This window comes from Eutrigla gurnardus (assembly GCF_963514095.1).
Source record: "Eutrigla gurnardus genome assembly, chromosome: 16".
In the NCBI taxonomy this organism is placed as follows: Eukaryota; Metazoa; Chordata; class Actinopteri; order Perciformes; family Triglidae; genus Eutrigla; species Eutrigla gurnardus.
Window position 1 is genome coordinate 1549474 of NC_139927.1, and position 24266 is coordinate 1573739.

At 43.6% G+C, this 24266-nt stretch overlaps 3 protein-coding genes across 7 annotated transcripts; all 3 read right to left on the minus strand.

The window, feature by feature from the left end:
• Nucleotides 1-3028: 3028 nt before the first annotated feature.
• On the minus strand, nucleotides 3029-19913 carry ubr7 (ubiquitin protein ligase E3 component n-recognin 7). 3 transcript variants are annotated; one of them, XR_014598566.1, is made up of 13 exons: nucleotides 17208-17527; nucleotides 16446-16567; nucleotides 15933-16066; nucleotides 13489-13549; nucleotides 11901-11996; nucleotides 11530-11583; nucleotides 11263-11368; nucleotides 10522-10601; nucleotides 6980-7144; nucleotides 6212-6377; nucleotides 6023-6084; nucleotides 5565-5921; nucleotides 3029-5344 (listed from the first exon to the last, which is right to left on the minus strand). XR_014598566.1 is itself a non-coding variant. In XM_084030955.1 (13 exons), exons 3-13 carry the CDS (start codon nucleotides 16560-16562, stop codon nucleotides 5832-5834), a joined length of 1131 nt encoding a protein of 376 aa, XP_083887081.1. In that variant the 5' UTR covers nucleotides 16563-16567; nucleotides 17208-17303; nucleotides 19895-19913; the 3' UTR covers nucleotides 3029-5831. The 3 variants fall into 3 exon arrangements, 2 of the variants coding, with proteins under 2 accessions (XP_083887081.1, XP_083887080.1); XM_084030955.1 differs by adding an exon at nucleotides 19895-19913 and having other exon boundaries at nucleotides 3029-5921; nucleotides 17208-17303; XM_084030954.1 differs by having other exon boundaries at nucleotides 3029-5921.
• Nucleotides 18381-18916, minus strand: LOC311027119 (uncharacterized protein). The gene is made up of 2 exons (XM_084030956.1): nucleotides 18711-18916; nucleotides 18381-18581 (listed from the first exon to the last, which is right to left on the minus strand). Exons 1-2 carry the CDS (start codon nucleotides 18892-18894, stop codon nucleotides 18433-18435), a joined length of 333 nt encoding a protein of 110 aa, XP_083887082.1. The 5' UTR covers nucleotides 18895-18916; the 3' UTR covers nucleotides 18381-18432.
• A 1152-nt stretch (nucleotides 19914-21065) lies between the features above and the next one.
• Nucleotides 21066-24208, minus strand: tmem251 (transmembrane protein 251). Of its 3 annotated transcripts, none has more exons than XR_014598517.1 (3): nucleotides 24001-24204; nucleotides 22088-22921; nucleotides 21066-21803 (listed from the first exon to the last, which is right to left on the minus strand). XR_014598517.1 is itself a non-coding variant. In XM_084030427.1 (3 exons), the coding sequence occupies exon 2, from the start codon at nucleotides 22911-22913 to the stop codon at nucleotides 22527-22529; it is 387 nt and encodes a 128-aa protein (XP_083886553.1). In that variant the 5' UTR covers nucleotides 22914-22921; nucleotides 24001-24208; the 3' UTR covers nucleotides 21825-22423; nucleotides 22508-22526. The 3 variants fall into 3 exon arrangements, 2 of the variants coding, with proteins under 2 accessions (XP_083886553.1, XP_083886552.1); XM_084030427.1 differs by lacking the exon at nucleotides 21066-21803 and having other exon boundaries at nucleotides 21825-22423; nucleotides 22508-22921; nucleotides 24001-24208; XM_084030426.1 differs by lacking the exon at nucleotides 21066-21803 and having other exon boundaries at nucleotides 21825-22921.
• Nucleotides 24209-24266: the final 58 nt, after the last annotated feature.

A 24266-nucleotide genomic window follows, 5' to 3' on the forward strand; every position in this document is an offset into this window, starting at 1 on the left:
CGGGTGGTTGCCGGGGCAGCGGGACCGTGAGAGAGTTTCCCTTTCTAGAAGGATAATGGATAATAAGAATGTTTTGAACTGCCTGATAGGGTTTTCGCTCTCACACTTCACAAAATGTATGTTATGATTATGCTTAGAATCAGCATAAACAGGAGGGATATGATATGGAAATTTTGTACTTCTTGATGAGAGATATCTGAACTGAAGACTTACACATGAGAAGGTTTGGTGTGAATGTAAATGTGACCTGTGACCTGTGACCTGTGGCCATTTGGGTGTGTTTTGCAACCCATGTGTGCCTTGCGACATAGTTGTGGTTTATGACCCAGGTAGGGTTTGTGACCCATGCAAGGTTAAGTTAAACATTTGAGTTTACGACTTCCATCCCTGTGAACTGAGTGAAAACACACCCACAAGAAGATGGATAAATATCATGTTTGTCTCACAACACGTTGAGTCTACACTTTGCAACAGACCAGCATGTTGCTCTGTGAATTCTCCTCTTGATCAAGATTAAATCCCTGTTTGGACCTTGAGCTGACTCCGATCTCCTTCCTCCAGTTCTATACCAACGGGTAATTATTATAACAGACACGAGCGGACCTCCCGAAGGCTGCGTGGAGCAGACGTAGGGCGGCCCCCCGTCGGAACAGGAACGGGTGACGAGCGGACCTCCCGAAGGCTGCGTGGAGCAGGCACAGGGCGGCCCCCCCGTCGGAACAGGAACGGGTGACGAGCGGACCTCCCGAAGGCTGCGTGGAGCAGGCGCAGGACGGCCCCCCGTCGGAACAGGAACGGGTGACGAGCGGACCTCCCGAAGGCTGCGTGGAGCAGGCGCAGGACGGCCCCCCGTCGGAACAGGAATGGGTGACAGGCAAACCCCCAATAGGCTGCGAGGAGCAGGTGTGGGACGGTCCCCTGTGTGGGCGGAGGACGATCCTCCGCCGGGACTGGTGACGGACGGGCCGCCGACTGAAGACCACTGGAGAGTGTTGACCGGGCCGCCGACTGAAGGCCACTGGCCAAGGCGTGGGCTGGTTGCTTGGCTGTGACCGAGGCGTGGGCTGGATGCTTGGCTGTGGCCGTAGCGTGGGCTGGATGCTTGGCTGTGGCCTGGGCTGGATGCTTGGCTGGAGCTGAGGCCTGGGCTGGTAGCATGGCTGGAGCTGAGGCCTGGGCTGGTAGCATGGCTGGAGCTGAGGCCTGGGCTGGTAGCATGGCTGGAGCTGAGGCCTGGGCTGGTAGCATGGCTGGAACTGTGGCATGGGCTGCTAGCTTGGACGGGCGGGCCTCCGCTGGAACTGGTGACGGACGGACCCCCCGTTAGAACCGATGTGAGCAGCATCGGGGCGGCTCGCTTCCTCATGCCGCACCTCCTCCTTGAGGCCGGCAACCGACGAGCCAACTGCCGGTTAGCCAGCTGGATGCTCCTTGGCCCTCCCAGGGCCAGACGAGTACCCCTAAACGGGTTCGGGCAGGAGCTGGGAAGCTGTGCGGTGGCTGAGACATGGTCTGGTGGCATGGCTGAGACTGCGGCATGAGCGGTTAGCATGGCTGTGACAGGGGCTGGTGGCTTAGCTGCGGCTTGAAAAAACAGTTCGCTAGCAGCAATTTGGCGTGTCCTGCTAGCAGGATTGGTAATGAAGGAATGTATGACTCTAAGCCCATTGACTGCTGGGTCCTCTTTGGGTTGGTTCATTCTGTCAGGTTCAGGGCAAAACGTGGACTTGAAAAAGAGGGGAGGCGAGGACCCAAATGCAGTTAAAAAAATGAAGATTTATTTAAATAATAAACGAGAACCAAAACTAAGACTAAAACAAAGTATCAAACAAAGAAACCACAAAGGCAAAAACGACCATTAAAGAAACACTTACAAAAAGGAACCAACAGGGGAAACACACAGACTATATACACAGGGAGGCAGGGAGCTGACGAGGAACAGGTGAAACACATCAGGGCAGGCATGGTAATCAACACGAGAGGGTGGGGGAGTCAAGACAGCGGAAACAACAAGGACCAGGAAGTACGAGACAGGAAATGACACTGAGGACAAAATAAAACAGGAAATCAAAACCAAGGAAACAGAACATGCCAAAAACACAGATCATGACAGAGACTAGGCGCGTCAAGCGAGATGAGCGATTTTTATGCTTTTTTAACAATTTTAAATATTATTTTATGAATATATCCTGACTGACTTTTTCGTGAATTTCCGACGTGCTATAATATGACTTTTTGGGGGGGGGGGGGGGGGGGATATGACTAAGCCTTTTTATAACTATTTTGCACTCACTACACTCAGATTTTGAATGACACGCGCTATAGAAGCATATGTTAGGACTTTTACATCATTTTTACAACATTTTATGAATTTTGTCGATTTTTCACTTTTCTTTTCGACATGCTATAGTATGACTTTTTTTTCCCTGAAAAAGTTGACTATGGCTTTTTATGGCTGTTTTGGACTCACTACACTGAGACTAGGCGTGTCAAGCGAGATGAGCGATTTTTATGACTAAGCCTGAGCGATTTTTATGCTTTTTGAACTATTTTAAATATTATTTTATGAATATATGCTGACTGACTTTTTCGTGAATTTCCGACGTGCTATAGCATGACCTTTTTTTAACAATATGATCAAGGCTTTTTTTTTTAAAGATTATTTTCTTGCATAGACACCTTTGTATTTAGTGGTGGATAGAGAGGAAACACGGGAGAGAGAGGGGGATGTGACATGTATAACTAACCCTAGGCTAACCCTAACCCTATAATAATAATAATAATAATAATAAGTGTAAAACTTATGTTGAAAATCTTCTAGCGCATAATTTTTTTTATAGCTTTGGGACTTTTCATAGTATCGAATGTGGATATCGTATCATTTTGAAAAAAAAGTGGTATTAAAAAGTATAGATACTTTGATAATTTTGATAACAGTTGACTGAACAAAAATAACAAATGACTGAATACGGTTTATTTTAGTTATGCAGAACAGCTGCACTGTTGAAGACTCGGGCACATATGATGTTGAATATTCTTTTAATAATTTTGTTTTTAGATGGCAGTTATGAAGGACTTTCGAGCTATTCCAAATATGGAACATCCAAACAGGAAATGAGGAACAATAGAACAACACTGGCTCTCCAGATACTGCAAGCATCAGGTTTGTAAGGATAGTGTTTGTCTGTGGTGTGGAGAAATACTAACCTAAATACACTTTACAATTTATACCATTTTTACAAGCGGAGCTTAATGGAGCTAATATTGTCACAGTGTGTAATGCATGTTAAGAGCTGATTTAAATACATACCACAACTACAGAAAATGCTGGGGTTTCAAATTATTTGGGTCTCTATATATTTGTGGTTAAATTATTAAAAATAACAAATTTTTCAGCTTTTGCAGTACTTTGGTGACACACACAAGTTTACCAATTACAGACCAATCTCAATAATGCCACAACTGTCAAAAATCCTAGAGAAGCTATTCAACAATAGGCTCGACAACTTCATCAACAAACATAAATTGTTATATGACAGCCAATACGGCTTCAGAAGGAACCATTCGACTGCTCAAGCTTTAGCAGAGTCTGTGGAAATCATTACCGACGCTATTGACCAAAAACAATATTCCATAGGAATTTTCATAGACCTGAAAAAAGCATTTGACACCGTTAACCATGATATTTTAATAGCTAAACTGGAGAGATATGGCCTTAGAGGTGTAGTACTGCAGTGGGTCAAGAGCTATCTACACAAGAGATCCCAATATGTTAAAATCGGTGATAACACATCTACGAACTTGGACATAGTCTGTGGGGTCCCACAGGGGTCAGTTCTGGGTCCAAAGCTGTTTATATTATACATAAATGTAAAGTGTCAGATACTCTGAAATTAATAGTATTCGCGGTTGACACAATATTTTCTGCTCGGGGAGGGACTTGAACCAACTTGTGGAAACAGTAAATCAGGAAATGGCTAAACTTCAAGTGTGGTTTAATATAAATAAATTATCACTAAATCTTGGTAAAACTAAATACATGCTATACGGTAAGAGAGGCTGCAACAACAGTCCCAACATTCAAGTAAACGGAGTTAATATTGAGAGGGTCTGTGAGAATAAGGTTCTGGGAGTGATTATCGATGACATGTTAAGTTGGAAGCCACACATAGCACAATTAAAAAGGAAGTTGGCCAGAGTGTGTCCATACTTTGGAAAGTACAAAAAATACTAAATCAAAAAGCACTTCATCTGTTATACTGCGCACTAGTCTCTCCACACCTGCAATACTGTGCAGAGGTGTGGGGACACACATATAAAGGCTCCACACAGCCCTTGTTAACTCTCCAAAAAAGAGCCTTGAGAATCTTACACTACGCCAACTACAGGGCACACACAAATCAGTTATTTATCGAATCGAAAATACTCAAACTATATGATTTAATAAACTATCGCACAGCACAAATGATGTACAAAGCATCAAACAGAACTCTCCCCCAGAACCTGCAAAAATTCTTCACACAGAGAGAGACACAATGTTAGAGGGGACTTGATTTTCAGGCAAAGGAAGGTACGAACTACGTTAAAATCCTTTTCCTTATCGGTCACAGGCGTTAGACAATGGAATGTGTTAGAAGAAGTAAAAAAATCAGCAACACTAAGTGGCTTTAAGAAGAAGTATGTATATTCAACACTTGACCGGTACAGATTATTACATGGGAGTTGATAAGGGTCTGAGGCATGAAACACACACGTAATCTGTATGCACTGGACTTCAGCTCTCTGTACCACCTACTGCTGTAACATAGTATGTCAAATGTCACAAGTGAAAGAAAATGTTATGTCAAGCGAAAAATGCAAAAGACAAGAAAAGACTATGATGTTGATTTTTTTATTTTATTTTTATTTTCTATTTTTTATTATTATTATTTTTCTTTCTTTTCCCCCCTGTGGGTAATGGGGGCGGGACTAGATAAGCCTCGGCTTCTCCCGCTTTCCCTTTGGGCCATGTGTATTTTTTACTGTGTGAGCAAGATGTGTGATGATGATTTAACGGACATGCCCGAAATAAACAAAATAAAAAAAGAATTTTAAAAAAGACTGCCCTTGCATGGACCTGTCGGTCACTGTCGAGGGCATCACAGTATTACCTTCCTCAACTGCGAGGAACCTGGGTTTAATCCTCGATGACCAACTATCCTGCACCCCCAACATCACTGCTGTGGCCCGATCCTGCAGATTTGCCCTCTACAATATCCGCAGGATTCGGACCTTCCTCACAAAGGATGCAACGCAACTCCTGGTCCAAGCACTGGTCATCTCCTGCCTTGACTACTGCAACTCTCTCCTGGCTGGACTCCCAACCTCGGCGACTTAGAGGGTTTAATGCAGTTCCAGTCTGCTTTCCACCAGATCAACCGTCAGAAATCTTTCCACACCTGCTAATGATAATAACAAATAATAATTCTGTCTTTTTAGTCCCCTAACCCAACTAGACACACAAACTCATGAAGAAATACAGGTCATTAGGAAGGAGGAACTCCTTGAAATGAGGACAACTGGACCATGGTGCACTATGGAAGGAAGCAGAAGTGTTTCCATGAACACACCTGGGACCAGGGTGATGGGGACGCAATTCTTCAGATAATTGAGTTTTATTAGTTATCGTTCAAAAGGAAACATAGAGACATTAATGTTGGCAACCACAGAGACATACCACTTTAAAATCAGGAAGTCCAAGAGCTTCAAATTAAGCTGAAGTCAAAAATTAATGAAGCAAAACAAGAAAAGTCGAAGGTCAGTTCAAGGTTAGATGAAAAGGTCAAAAGTCATCAGGTTGGGGAGAAACGTGTGGCATCGTCTCGTCGTCTCTTTTGACTCTGATGCTCGAAGAACTGACGGATGTCATCAGGAGTCACAACCTATCAGAGAACAGTAACATGACATCATCAGGAATCAGTCACAGCCTATCAGAGAACAGTAACATGACATCATCAGGAGGGTTGGTCATCTTCAGACTCACCTTTCCTTCTGCGGCAAATCTGTGTAGGAAGTCTTTCAGTTCAGTTTTCATGTCATTGTACCCTGAAACAACGACAACAGATAGAGCTGTAACTGGAAGACAGGTGGTTCCATGTGCAGTACTGGAAGTTTTAGTTTCGTCTTAGAACTGGTGCTTCTGTGTGTTCGTTGTACGAGTACTCTTGTGTACCATGGATGATCTCCAGCTGCTGCACACGGTTGAGGTTGTCCAGCACTGACATCAGAGGGTCTTGTCCCTGCTGTCTCTGTTCATTGCTCTTCCCTTTGTTCTCATAGGCCAGGACGGTGTCCGTCTCATCCAACAGGAAGGACAGTCCAGCCTCAGACAGGTTCTCCTGTGACGTACACAAAGACTGGTGAGCACTTCAGCTGTTGTCCTTTGAAAAACCCTGACACACCAATCCAACGGCCGATCTTCGTCAGAAAAGGCAGTCGGACTGATCAGTGGGATCCCGTCTCCCCGACACGGTCAAAAAAGTGCCTCGCACACACCTGAACGACTACCGGCTCGAGCGTACGTTTTGCGCTTGCGCGTTACGTAATGTCTCCATAACAGCAGGTGGCGCCAATCTGTATTGTCGCCCAAAAAGAAAAGAAAACCAGAAATGACGGAACATCTCTAGACCCAAACACAGAGCATGCATGTGCATGTGTTACCATCGTCTGCGCTTTATCTGGTTTGTTTACCATCACATCCGGTCCTCTCGTTCACTGATTCGCTCATCAAGGGCTAGCACTCCACCGATAAGATTGGTCAGACTGAACCACTTGGTTGTGGCCGATTCAACACATGGAATCCCGGCGGCTTTGACGACGGCCGATGGCACAAAACACACCGAACAGACTTTTGTCACCGAAGTTGGCAGACTGTCCGATGGCCAATAATCGTCTTGGTGTGTCAGGGCCTTTAAAGAGTATTCAGACAGGTGAGTCTTACCTGGCAGGTGTTACAGGAGCAGAGTTTGGAGCGCCATGCAGACGGCCAGAACACGGCTCCTGATTGGACTCTTTTCTGACCAACCGCCTGCAGCTCCTTCAGTTTGCATTTTAGTGTTGCCTCCTCACGGCTTCGCTTACAGCTAGGCTCCATGATATCGTCACCCTGAGAAATGATTGATTATTAATTGATCGGTGTGAACTGTAAGGTCATTGTCCGCCCTGCTGCCCTCTTTTAAAGCATGTCGTTGCTCTCTCTCGTCTCTTTAACTCTCACGGTGTCCTCCGGCAATAAAAAGCTGAAAAATTACTTTAAACAAATTAATGTGTTGCTGAGATGTATTTTCATGGTGTTTGACAATATCAGCCTCATTCGTTCCGCTGCAATCCCGACGGTGTAAAAAATAAAATAAATATAAAAACAGAATTCAAAGTGGTCAGTAGGCTGTATGTTGACACAGAAAAGTCTTTCCCTCCGATGAGAATCTGGATCTCTCATAAATATATCCGCGCACCAAGAGAGCTGATTGGTCAGTCGTCGGTGTGTTTCTCCACGTTGATCTCTTATCAGGAACATAACCTAACCCACAGCGTAAGTTACCATGGTGATCTACCCCGGTAAGAAGTGAGCCAGCGTCGTAGGATGGAAAACCCAGAGTTAAGGCTTAAGTTACCTCGCTAAGCACTAGGGATAGACCGATTATCGGCCGGGCCGATTATCTGCGCCGATATTCAGCATTTTGACACAAATCGGCATCGGCCTTTTTCTTTAATCCGACGGCCGATAAGAGATCAATTTAAAACTAGGTTATTTTGGCTCTGATGGAGCCGCGCCTCTCAGTCTGCAGCCACTACTGTGTCTCCAGCATTGTCCCACCCACAGCACCATCTGATTGGTTACACACAGAGCGGCATGGCATGGGTAACAGCCAATCAGCAGTGAAAGCTGTGCATGCTCAGTGCTGCTCACACACACGGCGGCGAGGAGAAACAGTTTCGCCGAGTGGAGAAGCTGCGGAGGGCAGATATACGTTTCGAAGATAAGTTAACGCAGCAGACTCTCCTGAAATTCTAATAAACATCCCAGTCCTTTACAACTCATAACTACTAGTAACGTTACCATGAGCCCAAAACACAAACATAAGCGGCAGCTCTGCTCGCTCGCAGTCCCTCCAGAGGTGTCTGTTAACTGAGACCCATTGTAGCGTAGACGCTACAAAAGATCATGTTGTCTTTAGAGCGTCATAACTCCGTAATGGTTTGCGCTAGAAACATGCGGTGTTTTTCCTCTTAAACTAGAGAAACGGGGCTAAATAACGGTACCAGGCTTGCCCATGTGATCAATTTATTTCTGACAACAAAACAGTTGGTCAGACGGTCAAAAAGTTACTGTAGTGATAGAGAAAGTTAAATACATGAATGGCACAGAAGAAGTACACTATATACACACATATTTAGGGCAGGGAGAGGAAAGGACCATTGCTGGCAAAACAAAACGCCCATGGACACTACTCAAAACTTAGATAACAAAGATGAGTAGAAGATAAAATAACATTTCAGTTATATTGAAATTTTGGAACATTTTATTCACTGTATAAAACTTCAGGGAGATATTTATTTGTTTAAGTTTTCATTTATCCTTAAGACATGCTGCTGAGCCTGGGAGCTTCCTGCACTTTTTGTTAAAATTTTAAAACAGATGTTTATTATCATTATATTATACATGTTGCGATTCTGAAAAGCTGTTTAATAAACATATGCTTAAAGGCATTTAAAAGAAGTTAAGTGTTGGTGTTTGTATTATTCAAAATTTTGATACCAGTATTTTCACTTTTACTGCAAATGAATATCGGCTCCGAATATCGGTTATCGGCCTCCTTGACTACTAATAATCGGTATCGGTATCGGCCCTGAAAAAACCATATCGGTCTATCTCTACTAAGCACAAATCCTGCTTCGTAGTCCAGGCCTCAGCTCTATGTGTAAAGTGTCCTGGGGTAGTTTTGTTGTGATATGACACTATAAATAATATTGAATAGATGGACACTAGTATTCCAAGGCAATTTCCAATAAGTACATTTGTTGGAATAGTGCAACAGTATATATGTCTATATACACTGTGTATATCTCTATATAACCTGTGTATATCTCTATATAACCTGTGTATCTCTCTATATAACCTGTGTATCTCTCTATATAACCTGTGTATCTCTCTATATACACTGTGTATCTCTCTATATAACCTGTGTATCTCTCTATATACACTGTGTATCTCTCTATATACACTGTGTATCTCTCTATATACACTGTGTATCTCTCTATATAACCTGTGTATATCTCTATATAACCTGTGTATCTCTCTATATAACCTGTGTATCTCTCTATATAACCTGTGTATCTCTCTATATAACCTGTGTATCTCTCTATATACACTGTGTATCTCTCTATATAACCTGTGTATCTCTCTATATAACCTGTGTATCTCTCTATATAACCTGTGTATATCTCTATATAACCTGTGTATCTCTCTATATACACTGTGTATCTCTCTATATAACCTGTGTATATCTCTATATAACCTGTGTATCTCTCTATATAACCTGTGTATCTCTCTATATACACTGTGTATCTCTCTATATAACCTGTGTATCTCTCTATATACACTGTGTATCTCTCTATATAACCTGTGTATCTCTCTATATACACTGTGTATCTCTCTATATAACCTGTGTATCTCTCTATATAACCTGTGTATATCTCTATATAACCTGTGTATCTCTCTATATAACCTGTGTATATCTCTATATAACCTGTGTATCTCTCTATATACACTGTGTATCTCTCTATATAACCCGTGTATCTCTCTATATAACCTGTGTATCTCTCTATATAACCTGTGTATCTCTCTATATAACCTGTGTATATCTCTATATAACCTGTGTATATCTCTATATAACCTGTGTATCTCTCTATATACACTGTGTATCTCTCTATATAACCTGTGTATCTCTCTATATAACCTGTGTATCTCTCTATATAACCTGTGTATCTCTCTATATAACCTGTGTATCTCTCTATATAACCTGTGTATCTCTCTATATAACCTGTGTATCTCTCTATATAACCTGTGTATATCTCTATATAACCTGTGTATATCTCTATATAACCTGTGTATATTTCTATATAACCTGTGTATCTCTCTATATAACCTGTGTATATCTCTATATAACCTGTGTATATCTCTATATAACCTGTGTATATCTCTATATAACCTGTGTATATCTCTATATAACCTGTGTATATCTCTATATAACCTGTGTATCTCTCTATATAACCTGTGTATCTCTCTATATAACCTGTGTATATCTCTATATAACCTGTGTATATCTCTATCACTACAGTAAAGATCATATATCAACCGTCTCTCACATTAGCTGTAAAGTCAGTGAATCATTTCAAATTAATTTCACATAATATGATCAATACCAGCTGTAGTGCAGTTACCATGGTAACCAGCGGAGTTAACTAGCTCAATCCTCTTACCTTATCTTCTTTGTTAGGAAGGTTTTTGTTTGACTGGTCCACTTCTGTTTCCTCCGTCAGCTGATCTCCTCCACCTGAAACTAAACAGGGAGAACATGACCGTTTACCTGCACTGCTCCTCATATCGACCTGATCCATCTCACACTTGGTCAGAGACATTTCAAGACGTTGCTAATGCTTACTGTTGAAGATTGTGAAGATGCCTTTAGCGCTGTTGCATCGGCGATGTTTTTCTCCCCATAAAAGAGGAAGTGATATTTCCCCCCTTAGAATTCAGTGGTTTGCTAGAATCCAAACGCCATGAAATGTTCTACACCTGTCAAGCATGATGAGTTTAAATCTCTGATATGGCTATAATGACAGGGCGTGGCAAATTTAGCTTTAATTCTGATTATTATTACAACTCTTGTAATGGCTTTTTGGAGCTTTTACCATTAAATGTGCCTTGGGTAAGGGTGGGGGGGTTTAGCGGGTTGGCTGGTAACTGCAAGATTGCCGGTTCGATCCCCGGCTCCTCCTAGCTGAGTGCCTGGTGTCCCTGAGCAAGACACCTCACCCTGATTGGCTGTCGCCCTGCGTGGTTGACACCGCCGTCGGTGTGTGAATGTGTGTATGAATGGGTGAATGACAGCCATTACTGTAAAGCGCTTTGGAGAAAAGCGCTATATAAATGAGGCCATTTACCATTTATTTACCATTTAAAATTGGTGTGCACATGGTGAGGGTAAGTGGACAGTTTACCTGCCAGGTGAGCAGCATAGGTCCAGAGGAAAGGGTTTTTATTCATACAGGATTCACAGATCATCTCCTGCAGCTCCACACAGTCTGGAACCAAACGGCCCAGGTGCTGTCAACACATACACAACTTCTTTATTTTTAATGAATGATTGAGTCATTTCTTGAGCAACACTTCATGTCACCGTCTATTAAAAATACAGGTAAATTATTACGTTTCTGTTCATTTCAGTAGAAACTCTGACTCATAACAACTTGCACCCAAAGACTCACCCTGCCATGCAGCCAGTCCTCACACACCACGCACTGGATCATCTCATCATCCACCTGGAGACAAAACCAGCCAATCACAGAGGGACACACTTATTACTGGATTCACAGCATACCTGGTGTCAAGGTCAGCCAAAGGATGAGGTGAAGGTGAGATGAAGGTCATTTGAGGATCAGGTGAAGGTCAGGTCAGGTCAGGGTCAGATGAGTCAGGTGAAAGTCGGGGAAAGGTCAATCTTGTATTTTTTTGTAGATAGAGGAAAGCAGATTCAAATAACTTGAATAACTAATGAATCATTGATATCGTGGAAGATTTTATCATGAAACATTTCCAGTTGGTTTTGTGGCCGAACTCGAGATCAGGTGGGACTCACCTGGTCGTCTGGGTCGGGGTAAGGCCGGCTGCAGGTACAGTAAAGTCCAAAGAAGTTGTGACTATATTTGTTCAGACTGTTGACCTGCTCCTTCTCCTGAAACACACACAATGGAAATATATGCTCTTCTCACAAACATGCTGCAGTCGCATAAGCTTCCAAGGATTTAGATCATTACTATGGATGGGAATCGAGAACCAGTTACCATTGAGAACCGGTTCCTAGTTGTCCGATTACTTGGAATCACGTGATGCAAATTATCATATTTATATTATGATAGTCAGCCGCCTTAATCAATTACGGGTTAATCATTTTGAAATACGCTGGATAAAAATGGTTTCAAAACACAGACATGACTCTGTTCGGTGTAAAAAGTTAACCTTACTTGAATGACAAGCTAAATATACAAATCAACAAGCTCATTTAAAGTTGTGGAGCTCCTGTCCGTCATTATTCAACAGTTGGCCCAATAACATCGAAAGTATGACACACAACAACTTTTAAAATGCAATGCCATTGCTCAAATACACTTTATACTCGGAGCAGGGGAGTGCTCATGTTCCCAGTTGCTTCTATACTAATTATTTGTAATTTAAAAAAAGATAAATGTTATTCGCACTGCCCGAAACCTCCGGGCACAAAGTCACATCATTGCATTGACTTTATTTGCAATTTACGAGTTGCCCACAGTGAGAGGCTTGTGATGGGTGTTGGGACTGAGCGCACAAATAATTGCGTTTTCCCCAGGGAAAAAAGGGGTTGCTTTGATGATACTGCAAGTCCCTGAGAGGAAGTCCCTGAGAGGAAGTCCCTGAGAGGAAGTCCCTGAGAGGAAGTCCCTGAGAGGAAGTCCCTGAGAGGAAGTCCCTGACTGTAATTTGTGGTTATGCACCATACAGCAGCTCCGAGTACCTGGGTGACTGCCAATCACTGGAGACTCTATAGTTCTGGTGGACATCAACAGTGAGGGAGGTCGTCAAGCTGATGGAGACCTTTCAGACTTGGCTGTCCCCGGGGTCTCCAGAAACAGCAGACAGTTACCATTTGACCAGAAGGGTTGCAGTTGCTGCGGTTGCCAAAACAAAAAGCCAGGTGTGGCAGGAGTCCAGGAGGCTAAGGAGAAGAACTTTCACATGGCCTCAAGAATGTTCTGGCAAACTGTTAAGACAACACTTTGAGAAACTCCTGAACTCGACCAACACCTACAGCTCCAACAGAGGTCGCTGAAGCCACCAGACCTGCTTGTGGGATCATGTATTCCTCAAATCCAAGGAGGCGGCGCAAATGGATGGATGGATGGATGGATGGATGGATGGATGGATGGATGGATAGATGGATAGATAGATATACCTGTGAATATCGATTCCTCTTATCAATGCTTTCAGTCCTTTTTAGCATGGTGCTACTAGACCTTTATAGACTTTTATTCCACCCAACAATTATCAGGAATCATTAAAGACTCTGCTTAATAAGAGCAATCTATGTGGATAACATGTTAATTCTCATCCCTATGTATGAGTTGAAATGAACACAGATAACAGTCAGTCATCAGAACCCTTAAATAATATTGAATCGGATGTAAACTCACAGGGTAGAGTTTACACTGCAGCTCTTTGAACTTGGTGTTTCCACAGTCACAGCGGAAGTTCCTACACAAAACACAAGAAGAAGAGTTTGTTGATGGAAAACAGTTTCAACATAGAAGAGGGATTCAGACTGACATCATGTTTGGTTACAGACTTTTACAATCGGAGATTCAATTAATTCATTATTTAATTAATAATTAATAAGATTATGACTTGTGTGATTATATGAAATGGCTGAAGGCGAGAAGGCTGCATTAACGTTAATCAACTCATTGATTGATGTCTGAACACTCTTCATTGACTTTTCATTCAAACACTTTAATGAGAGCATGAGGTCATCGAAAAACTATGGGCCCTAGTTTCGTAGACCAGGCCAGTCAGCTCTCAGCGCACCTGCGCCGCGCCGACGGGGTGTGTCCGCTCGCGCAGGCACACCTCCCGTCACTCCCACCCGCGCAAGTGGGAAAGAGGAAAAGTGCGTGTCCACAGGCAGCGGTGGTTCCCCGCGTCCCATTCATTGTCTATGTGAAAAGCCGTGCAATGCATTCTGGTAGCGTCGCGGCGAATGTCGAGAGACGGCGTGCGAGTTGGCCGCTCCTCATTTGCCTAAAGTTGAAGTCGAATCTACTTTATGCTAATCAGAGGCGCCGGGCTCGACTCGCCGCCTCGGGAACACTCGCAAAAATGTGTTGTTTGAAGGAGAGCGCCTGTCAATCATCCTCTAGTGGCAGCCCACCAAGCGTGCAATACTGCACAGGGGCGTTTAAAATCGCCCCTGTGCAGGTGCGTGTCCACAGGGGCGATTTTAAACGCTTTTAAAACAGCTTTTCACATAGACAATGAATGGGACTGCCTGTGGACACACACCTCGAGTGGGAGACGAGGAGGAGTCGAGGCGTGGACTGGGATTAATACAGCCGATTCAGATCTTCACCAATCAAATGAGCTCCTCTCCTCTCCTTTAATGCGTTAGGGGAGGTTCAGTGCAAGTTCCGTCACTTGACAACCCGATGACAGAAGCAGCGCCGGCGCTCCCACCACGCGCATCACGCGCTGTGCGTGCGTATCATAATAATAACAATGCCCATATTATAAAAAACAGGAGAGAGAGAGGGAGATGTTTTGGTCCGAGAGGCTGAGTTTCAGTTACGCGTGCCATCCGCCTTTGATCTGCCGTCAGATGTGACGGGACAATCTATATAGATATAAATTCACGTGTTGATTTAATGAGTTGCATTAAATAGTGTTTGTTGTGATTGTTTATTGCATTTAAATGTGCCTGGAACTGTGGAAACCTGCCTGTGAGGTCTCGGTGACGTGTGCGCACTGCGCGCCGTCAGCCAAACTTCCACTCCGCCAGCTGTGATTCGCATTGAATGAATGGACTTTATTTACGCCTTGCGCCAAAAGTAGACCAGGTTGGAGCTGGCGAGGCTTTCAGCGCAGTCTCGGCGAGGCTTTTTGCCACGAAACTTCCGCTACGCCAAGCTGAATGTGCGACGCCTCCCCCTGCTGCCCCACACCCATCTTGGCGCAGGCGATCCACCAAACTGCCAAACTGACCGTGCGCAAGACTGCGTGGGTCGAAACTTGCATTGCGCCGGCTCCGCCACCCTGCGCTGCCCTGTGCTGCGCCACGAAACTAGGGCCCTCCGTCATATACTGTCAATATAACAGCATCACATAATTAAAAACTGTTAATCGGATTACAGATGTAATATCCATTTTAAAATAAAGAAGGTTATACTACCATGAAAATGAGCTCACATTACTGCACTTTGCAACATCAGTCTCACAGAGTGATGTAATGTTAAAAACTAAAGTTTTATCCAGCTGTGAATAGATACATAGGAACGTTACATTTAAACTAGGGATGCACTAACAATGATACCAGTCTTGAGTATTGGGTCCGATTGTGTTATAATGTACTAACAACATGTATACTAATAAATCACAATCACAATCAAATTAATTACCAAGAAGCACTTTACACCAAAGAGGAATTTGTCTTGGTGACTAAGGTGCATACATTGAGGGCAATAAACAAACAGTGACTATAACAATATAAACACACAGACAGATAAAGTGAGGGATGATGGATAAATAAAGATGGAAGAGCTGTACAGGAATCTGCAAAAGATAAAAGATAAAATGTCACCAAATTAACAATGTGACTGGTCTGGTACGATGACGTAGTGCTCAGCCCCCAATCTGCAGACAGTTTGTTTGTCTGACCTATTTTATCTGGCAAGACCACACCCTAATAATCAAAACCGTATAATAAAATGAAATCAATGATCTGATAAATGTGCATCTCTTGATTTTCCTCTCGAGAGCGGAGCTGATGCCTTGATGGCTGGTAGTTGCCAGAGATCTCCGTTTGGCCCGTTATATATTGTATCAGAAAAATGATTCATAATGTGATATATTAAAGGTCAGTGTTAACCTCTTAGTGTAGAGTTCAAAGAGGTCGTGACCTTCATGACACGTGTACGAACAGGCCAGACAGACTCCTGCTGCCTCTCCTCCTGCCGGAGTACAGCTGCTGCAGGCGTACACCGCCTGACGCTTCACGTAGCCCTGAAACACACAGAAACACAGACATGTCATTCAACAAGGATTTCAGACTAACATGGCTTCCTGTCAAAGACTACAACAAGGATGATGACGAGGCAGCTGAGAAGGAAACATAAAGTTTCCAATGGGATTTAACGTCTCATAGAAGCCTGTTGGCCCAAGCGGACAATTCCATCAGCGTAGTGATACAGTTGGCAGATCCCAGTCCTGGTTCGGAGTTGATGCCCTTCTACAGTCCTGTCCGTAGAAGGGCACAGAATGCCTAACCAGCTGCTGTTGGGAAACATTACAACTATTCTAAACTGCCGTGTTTCATTTGTCTGTTTGGTGCAGGCCTAATTTGGGAATACATAAATATAATATATAATAATAAACCACTAACCTGAGGGTATGAGCAGTGATCAGAGTCACTTCCTGCCAACACGGCTGAAGCTTCTTCCTCGAGTTCTTCATCTTCTTCTAGAACATCAACCAGAGACACCGTCTGCTCCTCTGACATCCTCCCTGTTACCACATTGACCAACAACAACAAAAACTCTGTAACTATGGAGAACATCTATAATGTTAATCTGAGTGGTGTCTTAAAGGTGGCCATTAAAAATGAAGAAACCATATGGAGAGATGACTGCTCTGTGAACACCAACATTTGATTACATACGTCTCAAATTAAATGTACACCATCATGTCACCTAATGTTTTGCACTAATTAATTACAAGTTCCACATACACTTCATTTAAATGTAAGAATGCCAAATAATTTAATAATACAATAAATACATAAAGTGATTACAATGTTGACGTTATTGTTAACAGATGATGATGATACCGTTATCATTACAAGTAGCAGTCATTTTGCTCAGATGAATTTCATGTGACATCATGTTTTCACGGTTTCTTGGTGTTATTTTATGGTAAAACATGGACAGAAACGCTCGCATCGATATGAACTAACTTATTCTCGTTGATAAGGGTCTGTGAAGCCGATTACAAATACATTTACTCATCAATCAGTTTGATCAGCTACTGACTGATCGGCAAACGATCGAAAAACAGTGCGTTAGCAGCTAACATCAGTTAGCTTTGTCCGAATGCATTTTTTCCGCATTCGTGCTGCGTAATCTGCATGAAGGAAGCACAAACTTACCGAGGCAAAGTGTTTACACCGTCTGAACCGAGTGGAGACCAGCCAACAACCGGAAAGAGAACTATCAATAACCAATAATCAGCTCTGTCTCACCGAGTCTTTGTTATCGAACCGCTAGCTGCTGCTAGCTGCTAGTGACAACTTCCGCTTCATTTCCGCAGATCGTATTTGGCGGCATTCAGGGTTCAGACGTCACCGTGTTTAAAAACTCCGCTGGCCCATTTTCCTGTAGGTTCCTACCAGAGGGCAAGAGAGAGAGGACGAGACGAATCTCCATTTAGCAACACCCTCGCAGATATTCCTATCTTCAGACTGGGTGTACCAGGTCATGTTGTCTAACTATAAATGAATCAAACACGGAGGCTCCACAAGACGAACAGCATCTCACGTTATTGACTCCACAGCGCCACCTCAAGTCAACGTGTTCGGGAGGAACAGCAGTTCGCCTGAAAAGTAGACGAGATCACGTGACATTAGCAGGAGGCGGAGACTCCAAAGAATTTACAGGAAGTGATTCAAATAGTTGCATCCTGTAGTTTGCGACCGTGTTCGGATTATACAAATAAAAATGTTCCGATGTATTTACTGTTCGTAAATCCCTGTGGAACTGTGTGTATCTGGCTCTGATTCTGTCCTTTGTTCTTGTAATGTCTGCATCATAGGACATGTTGGAATTGCTCTTTATGCTAAGGGTTTAATAAATAACCTTTATTGTCATCATCATTCTACTACTAATGTGAATTCAACCGTTTGATTTGCTGTGTTTACCTGTTAAGAAGCAATATAGGCCTATAATAAGTCATTGTTATTGAACTAACTCTCCCATTTATTGCTGTAACACTGTAAATGACCCGCCGTTGGACAAAAAAGGATTATCTACATTTACAAATAGCAGACGCTTTTATCCAAAGCGACTTACAACAAGTACATTTGTTGGAAGAAAGTGCAACAGGACAGCGCTATCAGTATCAGTACACATTATCTGATGTTAAATGTGGACTCCATGACTTGTATTTAATTAACAATCTGATGAATAAACAATGTAACTAATGAGAGTAGATATCTATGATTATATAGATAAATGTTACTGTACAAAGTGAGCAAACAGGTAACTATAGTGACAGGTAACTAGGGTAACAGGTAACAGCAAATACAAGTAAAACATTGATCATATTTATTAATAATAATATTAACAGTTGTTTATTGTGTTTTGTCCTCAGGTGTTTCAGGTTTTGGATCTTTTAGTTGGAGGTTGGAAGTCAGAGTTTTGAGGCTTATTGTCTTCATCACTGTCCTCGTCTTCTTCATCACTGTCCTCGTCTTCTTCATCACTGTCCTCGTCTTCTTCATCACTGTCCTGGTCGTCTTCCTCGCCTGCAGCAGGTGGATAATAAAAAAAACAGTGTGGCCACAGTCTGTTTGTTTAACACAGGTAACAGTTTGTAAGTTTGTTTCTTTACACGGGTAACAATCCGTCTGACTCGTTAGCAGCAATTAGCTCACCTTCTGCGCAGTCTCCGCGGGTTTTTTCCCGCTCCACCAGCTCGCTGAGGAGCCGCGACGCGTTCGCGTTCATCTCGTGAACTCCGCTGATCAGAGAAGTCAGATTATTTTCCACTTTAACGCAGATATTCTCTCTGTGTCCGTCTCTGAGTCTCAGCTCTGCTAACACAGCCACGGCGGCCATCTTTACTATAGCTTTGTTTGTCGTCCAGTGGCGTGCACAGGTAGACACTAGGTGGTGCTAAAGCACCTGCCCTTGCCCTCTGGACCAAGCAAGTGCCCTTTTGAAAGTTCGTTTTTTTCACACAAAGAAACACGAGACAATCCGGTCAATTTTCAAAATAAAAGCAGTGTGAACGCGCCTCAGTTGCCAAGCTGCAACTTGCATTTATTGGTCTCTGTTGTGATGTAGCCGGTCTCAACGCCACACAGCTGGGCATAAATTATTGGCTGCTCACCTGCTTAACAAGCTAGACGCTACCCAAAATCAGTAATAGATATGACATGATGATGACCACCAGTAGAGTTTGTCATTGGTATCCTACAGCATGTGAATCTATCTGTATACTTACTTAAGACGAATATTTAGTAGGCTATTGTGTAGGTTTACATTAGGCTAGGCCTACATAATTAACACTTGCAGTCATTTATTTGCTAAATGACAAACAGGCAATACCCAATTGCCTGCAGAAAAAGTAGCCCTGTGCCTTGTTGAAATATAACCAAACAGTCTTATATATATTGTTGGTCTCTTTTTATTTACCAATTGCAGCATAATGCCTAGAAAGGAGAGGATAAGAAGGGAAAAATAAAGGGAGCTACAGCAGGCAGCCCAGGGGAGCAGCTCTGTGGGAAATAAAACAATAGCATATAACGTTCAACATGTGCCTGTAATGTTTATTTATTTTTTAAATCTCACACTGCTATAATAAGGCAGCCGTCAGTTCTACATGCCGCATAAAGTGCCCTTATTTTTCACTGAGCACCTGCCCCCCAAAATGTCTGTGCACGCCACTGTTGTCGTCATTACCATATGTCTATGGTCATTACGCTCGCTGCTCCATTTCTTCTTTTCTGGTGTTTATTCGCGGTTGGTAAACTATCTTAATGATTCTTTAACGCCACCTACTGGCATGGAGCGTGCAGCACGTCATTGGCAGGATTGTGTAAATGCAGAAGTCTTGGGGTGCAGTCGAATAGTCCAAAAATAAGGTCCTAACTCCTATTCCTTGACCTCTGGGGAAAACGTCACGGGGTTAAGGAAAGGCGATAGGAGAACTCCAAAGGAGTTAGGAAAAGTCGACCACGGTGCTCAGAGAATCCGACGAGACTTTCACTAAGCTACGTCATTATAACGCGGCCGCTGATGATTGACAGCTGGTGATCGGCACCAGCGATTGACGTGCGTCTGCGCTGGATAAACTACAATAATGGACTACAAAAAGTGCATCTTCCACTTCTCCACATGTTGGTTTTATAAACAGCTGGTTCACTGACCGGCTTCAGGTCCAGCAGCTCCTCCTTCCTGTTTGACCGGTTGCTTTATTTACGTTTCATTTGTGGTTTTAGTTTCATTTTTGTCAAACATTTGTAACATGATTGAAATAAATAAAAAATTACTATATGTCTGCATGAAAGTAATTGTTAAAAATATGTAAATGCACATATCGTTTGTTTTCATGAACGGCCGAGGTGTGCGGCACTTTGTTGTTCTCTTTGACTCTTCACTTTGATGTTGCTCTCGCAAAGAATTGTGGGTCGGCGTAATCTCCTTTCCTTTGCATTTAGAGAATCCGAACGGCTCTTATCATGGCGGCCACTTGTTTACTTCCGGGTCACTTCTTCAGTTAGGAACCTTCCTAAGCAAAAAAGACTATTCCACTGCACCCTCGCAGTCTTGTCTTGTTCAAGTTTGCTTAGGAAGGTTCCTAACTGAAGAAGTGACCCGGAAGTAAACAAGTGGCCGCCATGATAAGAGCCGTTCGGATTCTGTAAATGCAAAGGAAAGGAGCTCCAATGCTTCCTTTCAGAGCTCCTTTAGCATAGGATGCAACGGACCTTCCTATGCGATAGGAAAGGAGATCACGCCGACCCACAATTCTTTGCGAGAGCAACATTTAAAGTGCCGCACACCTCGGCCGTTGGTGCCATCTTTCCTTCTGCCATCTTCCTTCCATCCATCCATCCATCCATCGTCTACCGCTTATCCTGTATTCAGGGTCGCAGGGGGGGCTGGAGCCCTTCCCAGCTGTCATTGGGGAAAGGCAGGGTACACCTGGACAGGTAACCAGTCTATCACAGGGCCAGACAACCATTCACACTCACATTCACACCTACAGGCAATTTAGAGTCATCAATGAACCATACCCATCCTGCATGTCTGTGGACTGTGGGAGGAAGCCGGAGAACCCGGAGAGAACCAACACCTACACGGGGAGAACATGCAAACTCCACACAGAAGGACCCCGAACCACCCGGGACCCTCTCGCTGTGAGGCGACAATGCTACCCACTACACCACCGTGCAGCCCCCTTCTGCCATCTTCTGATTTATAAAACAAATTATATTGGTTTGTAAATATCTGTGGGAATATGTATCTGGCTTTGTAATCTTTTCTTTCTACTTTTTATGTCTGCCTCGTAAAGCACACTGGAATTATAAATAAATAGCTTCATCATTATCACCACAACAGATTGTTAACAGATTAAAACTTTATTGCACACCATGAGACTAATAGCCCACAAGAAAGTCTTAAATATTAGAATTACACAGAAAATTAGCATTTTCTACTTAACTAGTGTTTGTTGAGGTGACAGCCAGGCGTTTCCCATCACACACCGGGGCTTGCAGTCGGTGGAGAGCAACTGTGGTGCCTTGCTCCAAAAACTGCGGCTGACTTGATCTCGTGAGATTATCGTTGCCCACCTGTGCATGATGTCAGAGCAAGTCGGGATCAAGTCGGACACAAATCTACCCAGCATGCATTGTGCGGCGATCGATTGTTCTCCAACAAGACCATTTGCACGGGACAGAGCGATTATGTCATCCCCGGCACTTCAGTGTTGTCGTTGGTAACCGTGTTTCTGTCTCCTCCTAAAATAAAAATAAAAAAACTTTATAAAAACTTCACATTGTTAGTTTATTTATTTAATTAATTGATTAAGTTTTCATGATTAACAGTGTCATATGACTCAGCTTATTAAATACAACAAAGTCATGTGATTTCCCAGCAGCTTCTGGTCTAAATATTAAAACACACACACACAAAATCCTCCAGCCAACTGACAGCTGCTGACTGATCCGGTCAGAGATTGGAGGACAGCAAGGCACGTAGGAAGTGACATCACAAAAAAAATTTGGTTGACTGAAGAACGGACCTCTCCGATTTGTTGTCCTCTACCTGTTTATGAGAAACAGGCCTCTCTGATTCGTTGTCCACTACCTGTCTTTGAGAAACAGGCCTCTCTGATTCGTTGTCCTCTACCTGTCTTTGAGAAACAGGCCTCTCTGATTCGTTGTCCTCTACCTGTTTATGAGAAACAGGCCTCTCTGATTCGTTGTCCACTACCTGTCTTTGAGAAACAGGCCTCTCTGATTCGTTGTCCTCTACCTGTTTATGAGAAACAGGCCTCTCCGATTTGTTGTCCTCTACGTGTCCATAAGAGACAGGCTGCTTTGATTGGTCGTCCTCTACGTGTCCATGAGGAACGGGCCTCTCCGATTAGTCGTCCTCTACGTGTCCATGAGGAACGGGCCTCTCCGATTAGTCGTCCTCTACGTGTCCATGAGGAACGGGCCTCTCCGATTAGTCGTCCTCTACGTGTCGATGAGTGGCGGGCCTCTCTGATTGGCTGGTTTACGGGTGGCATGGCGGCTGCAGAGCAGGGCAAGGCAGACAGGAAGGACGCAGTAGCCGACAGCTTGAGGGTTAGCTCTTGTACAGGAGAACAGGAAGAGGAAGAGCTGCAGGTATGGCAGCAGGAAGACCAATGCCCATATCCAGACAGGAAGTGGCGGCAGGTGGGCAACAACCCTCTGAGACCAGTTGATGGTGAGAGGTGGAACCGACGGGCCAGCGCCACCTCTCTGCACGTGCTCCAAGCTGAAGCTGTGAACCTCAAAGACATAGTACACCGCCATGATGCTGAGCAGCAAGTAGACAGCCACGCCCACCCATCCCATCCGCTGGCGGAAGTTCATCATCCTCCATACTGTGAGGGAAAACAATAAGTCATCATCCTTCATACTGTGAGGGAAAACAATAAGTCATCATCCTTCATACTGTGAGGGAAAACAATAAGTCATCATCCTTCATACTGTGAGGGAAAACAATAAGTCATTATCCTTCATACTGTGAGGGAAAACAATAAGTCATTATCCTCCATACTGTTCAAACAACATATCATAAATACTAAAGTCAATATCCATACGTCAATTGAAAAGTCAAATTATTAATCAATCATTACACCCTCCATCAGTCTGTCTGTTAAAGACTCCAGCTACACTCCAGTGTGTTAGCAGCACGTTAGCGGTCTGTTAGCAGCACGTTATGTTAGCAGCACGTTATGTTAGCAGCACGTAAGCAGTGTGTTAGCAGCACTTTAGTGTGTTAAAACAACGTTAGTAGTGTGTTAGCAGCACGTTAACGGTCTGTTAGCAGCACGTTAGCGTGTAAGCAGCACGTTATGTTAGCAGCACGTAAGCAGTGTGTTAGCAGCACGTTAGTGTGTTAAAACAACGTTAGTAGTGTGTTAGCAGCACGTAAGCAGTGTGTTAGCAGCACGTTAGCGGTCTGTTAGCAGCACGTTAGCGGTCTGTTAGCAGCACGTTAGTGTGTTAAAACAACGTTAGTAGTGTGTTAGCAGCACGTTAGCGGTCTGTTAGCAGCACGTTAGCGGTCTGTTAGCAGCACGTTAGCGGTCTGTTAGCAGCACGTTAGCGGTCTGTTAGCAGCACGTTAGCGGTCTGTTAGCAGCACGTTAGTGTGTTAAAACAACGTTAGTAGTGTGTTAGCAGCACGTTAGCGGTCTGTTAGCAGCACGTTAGCGGTCTGTTAGCAGCACGTAAGCAGTGTGTTAAAACAACGTTAGTAGTGTGTTAGCAGCACGTAAGCAGTGTGTTAGCAGCACGTTAGTGTGTTAAAACAACGTTAGTAGTGTGTTAGCAGCACGTTAGCGGTCTGTTAGCAGCACGTTAGCGGTCTGTTAGCAGCACGTTAGTGTGTTAAAACAACGTTAGTAGTGTGTTAGCAGGCTGCTAACTGGTAACACGGGTTTGTATCCTCTCTTACCTTCTTGCGCGCTGATTCTTTCAGATTAAAATGCTCCTGTTCGGTTTTAAATTAACTGTCGAACCCGGGAGTTCCGGAAGTCTGATTGAAGGTCCTAACGTCTTTCATAACCACTGTTCCTTGACTTCGAGGGAAACAGTCATGAGGTGAAGGAATGATGAGGAGAACTCGTCAGGCTTTAGCTACGTCATTGTAATGCGACAGATGATGACTGACAGCTGATGACTGACGTGGGTCTGGTGGGGAAACTACGTATGGGTCTGTCC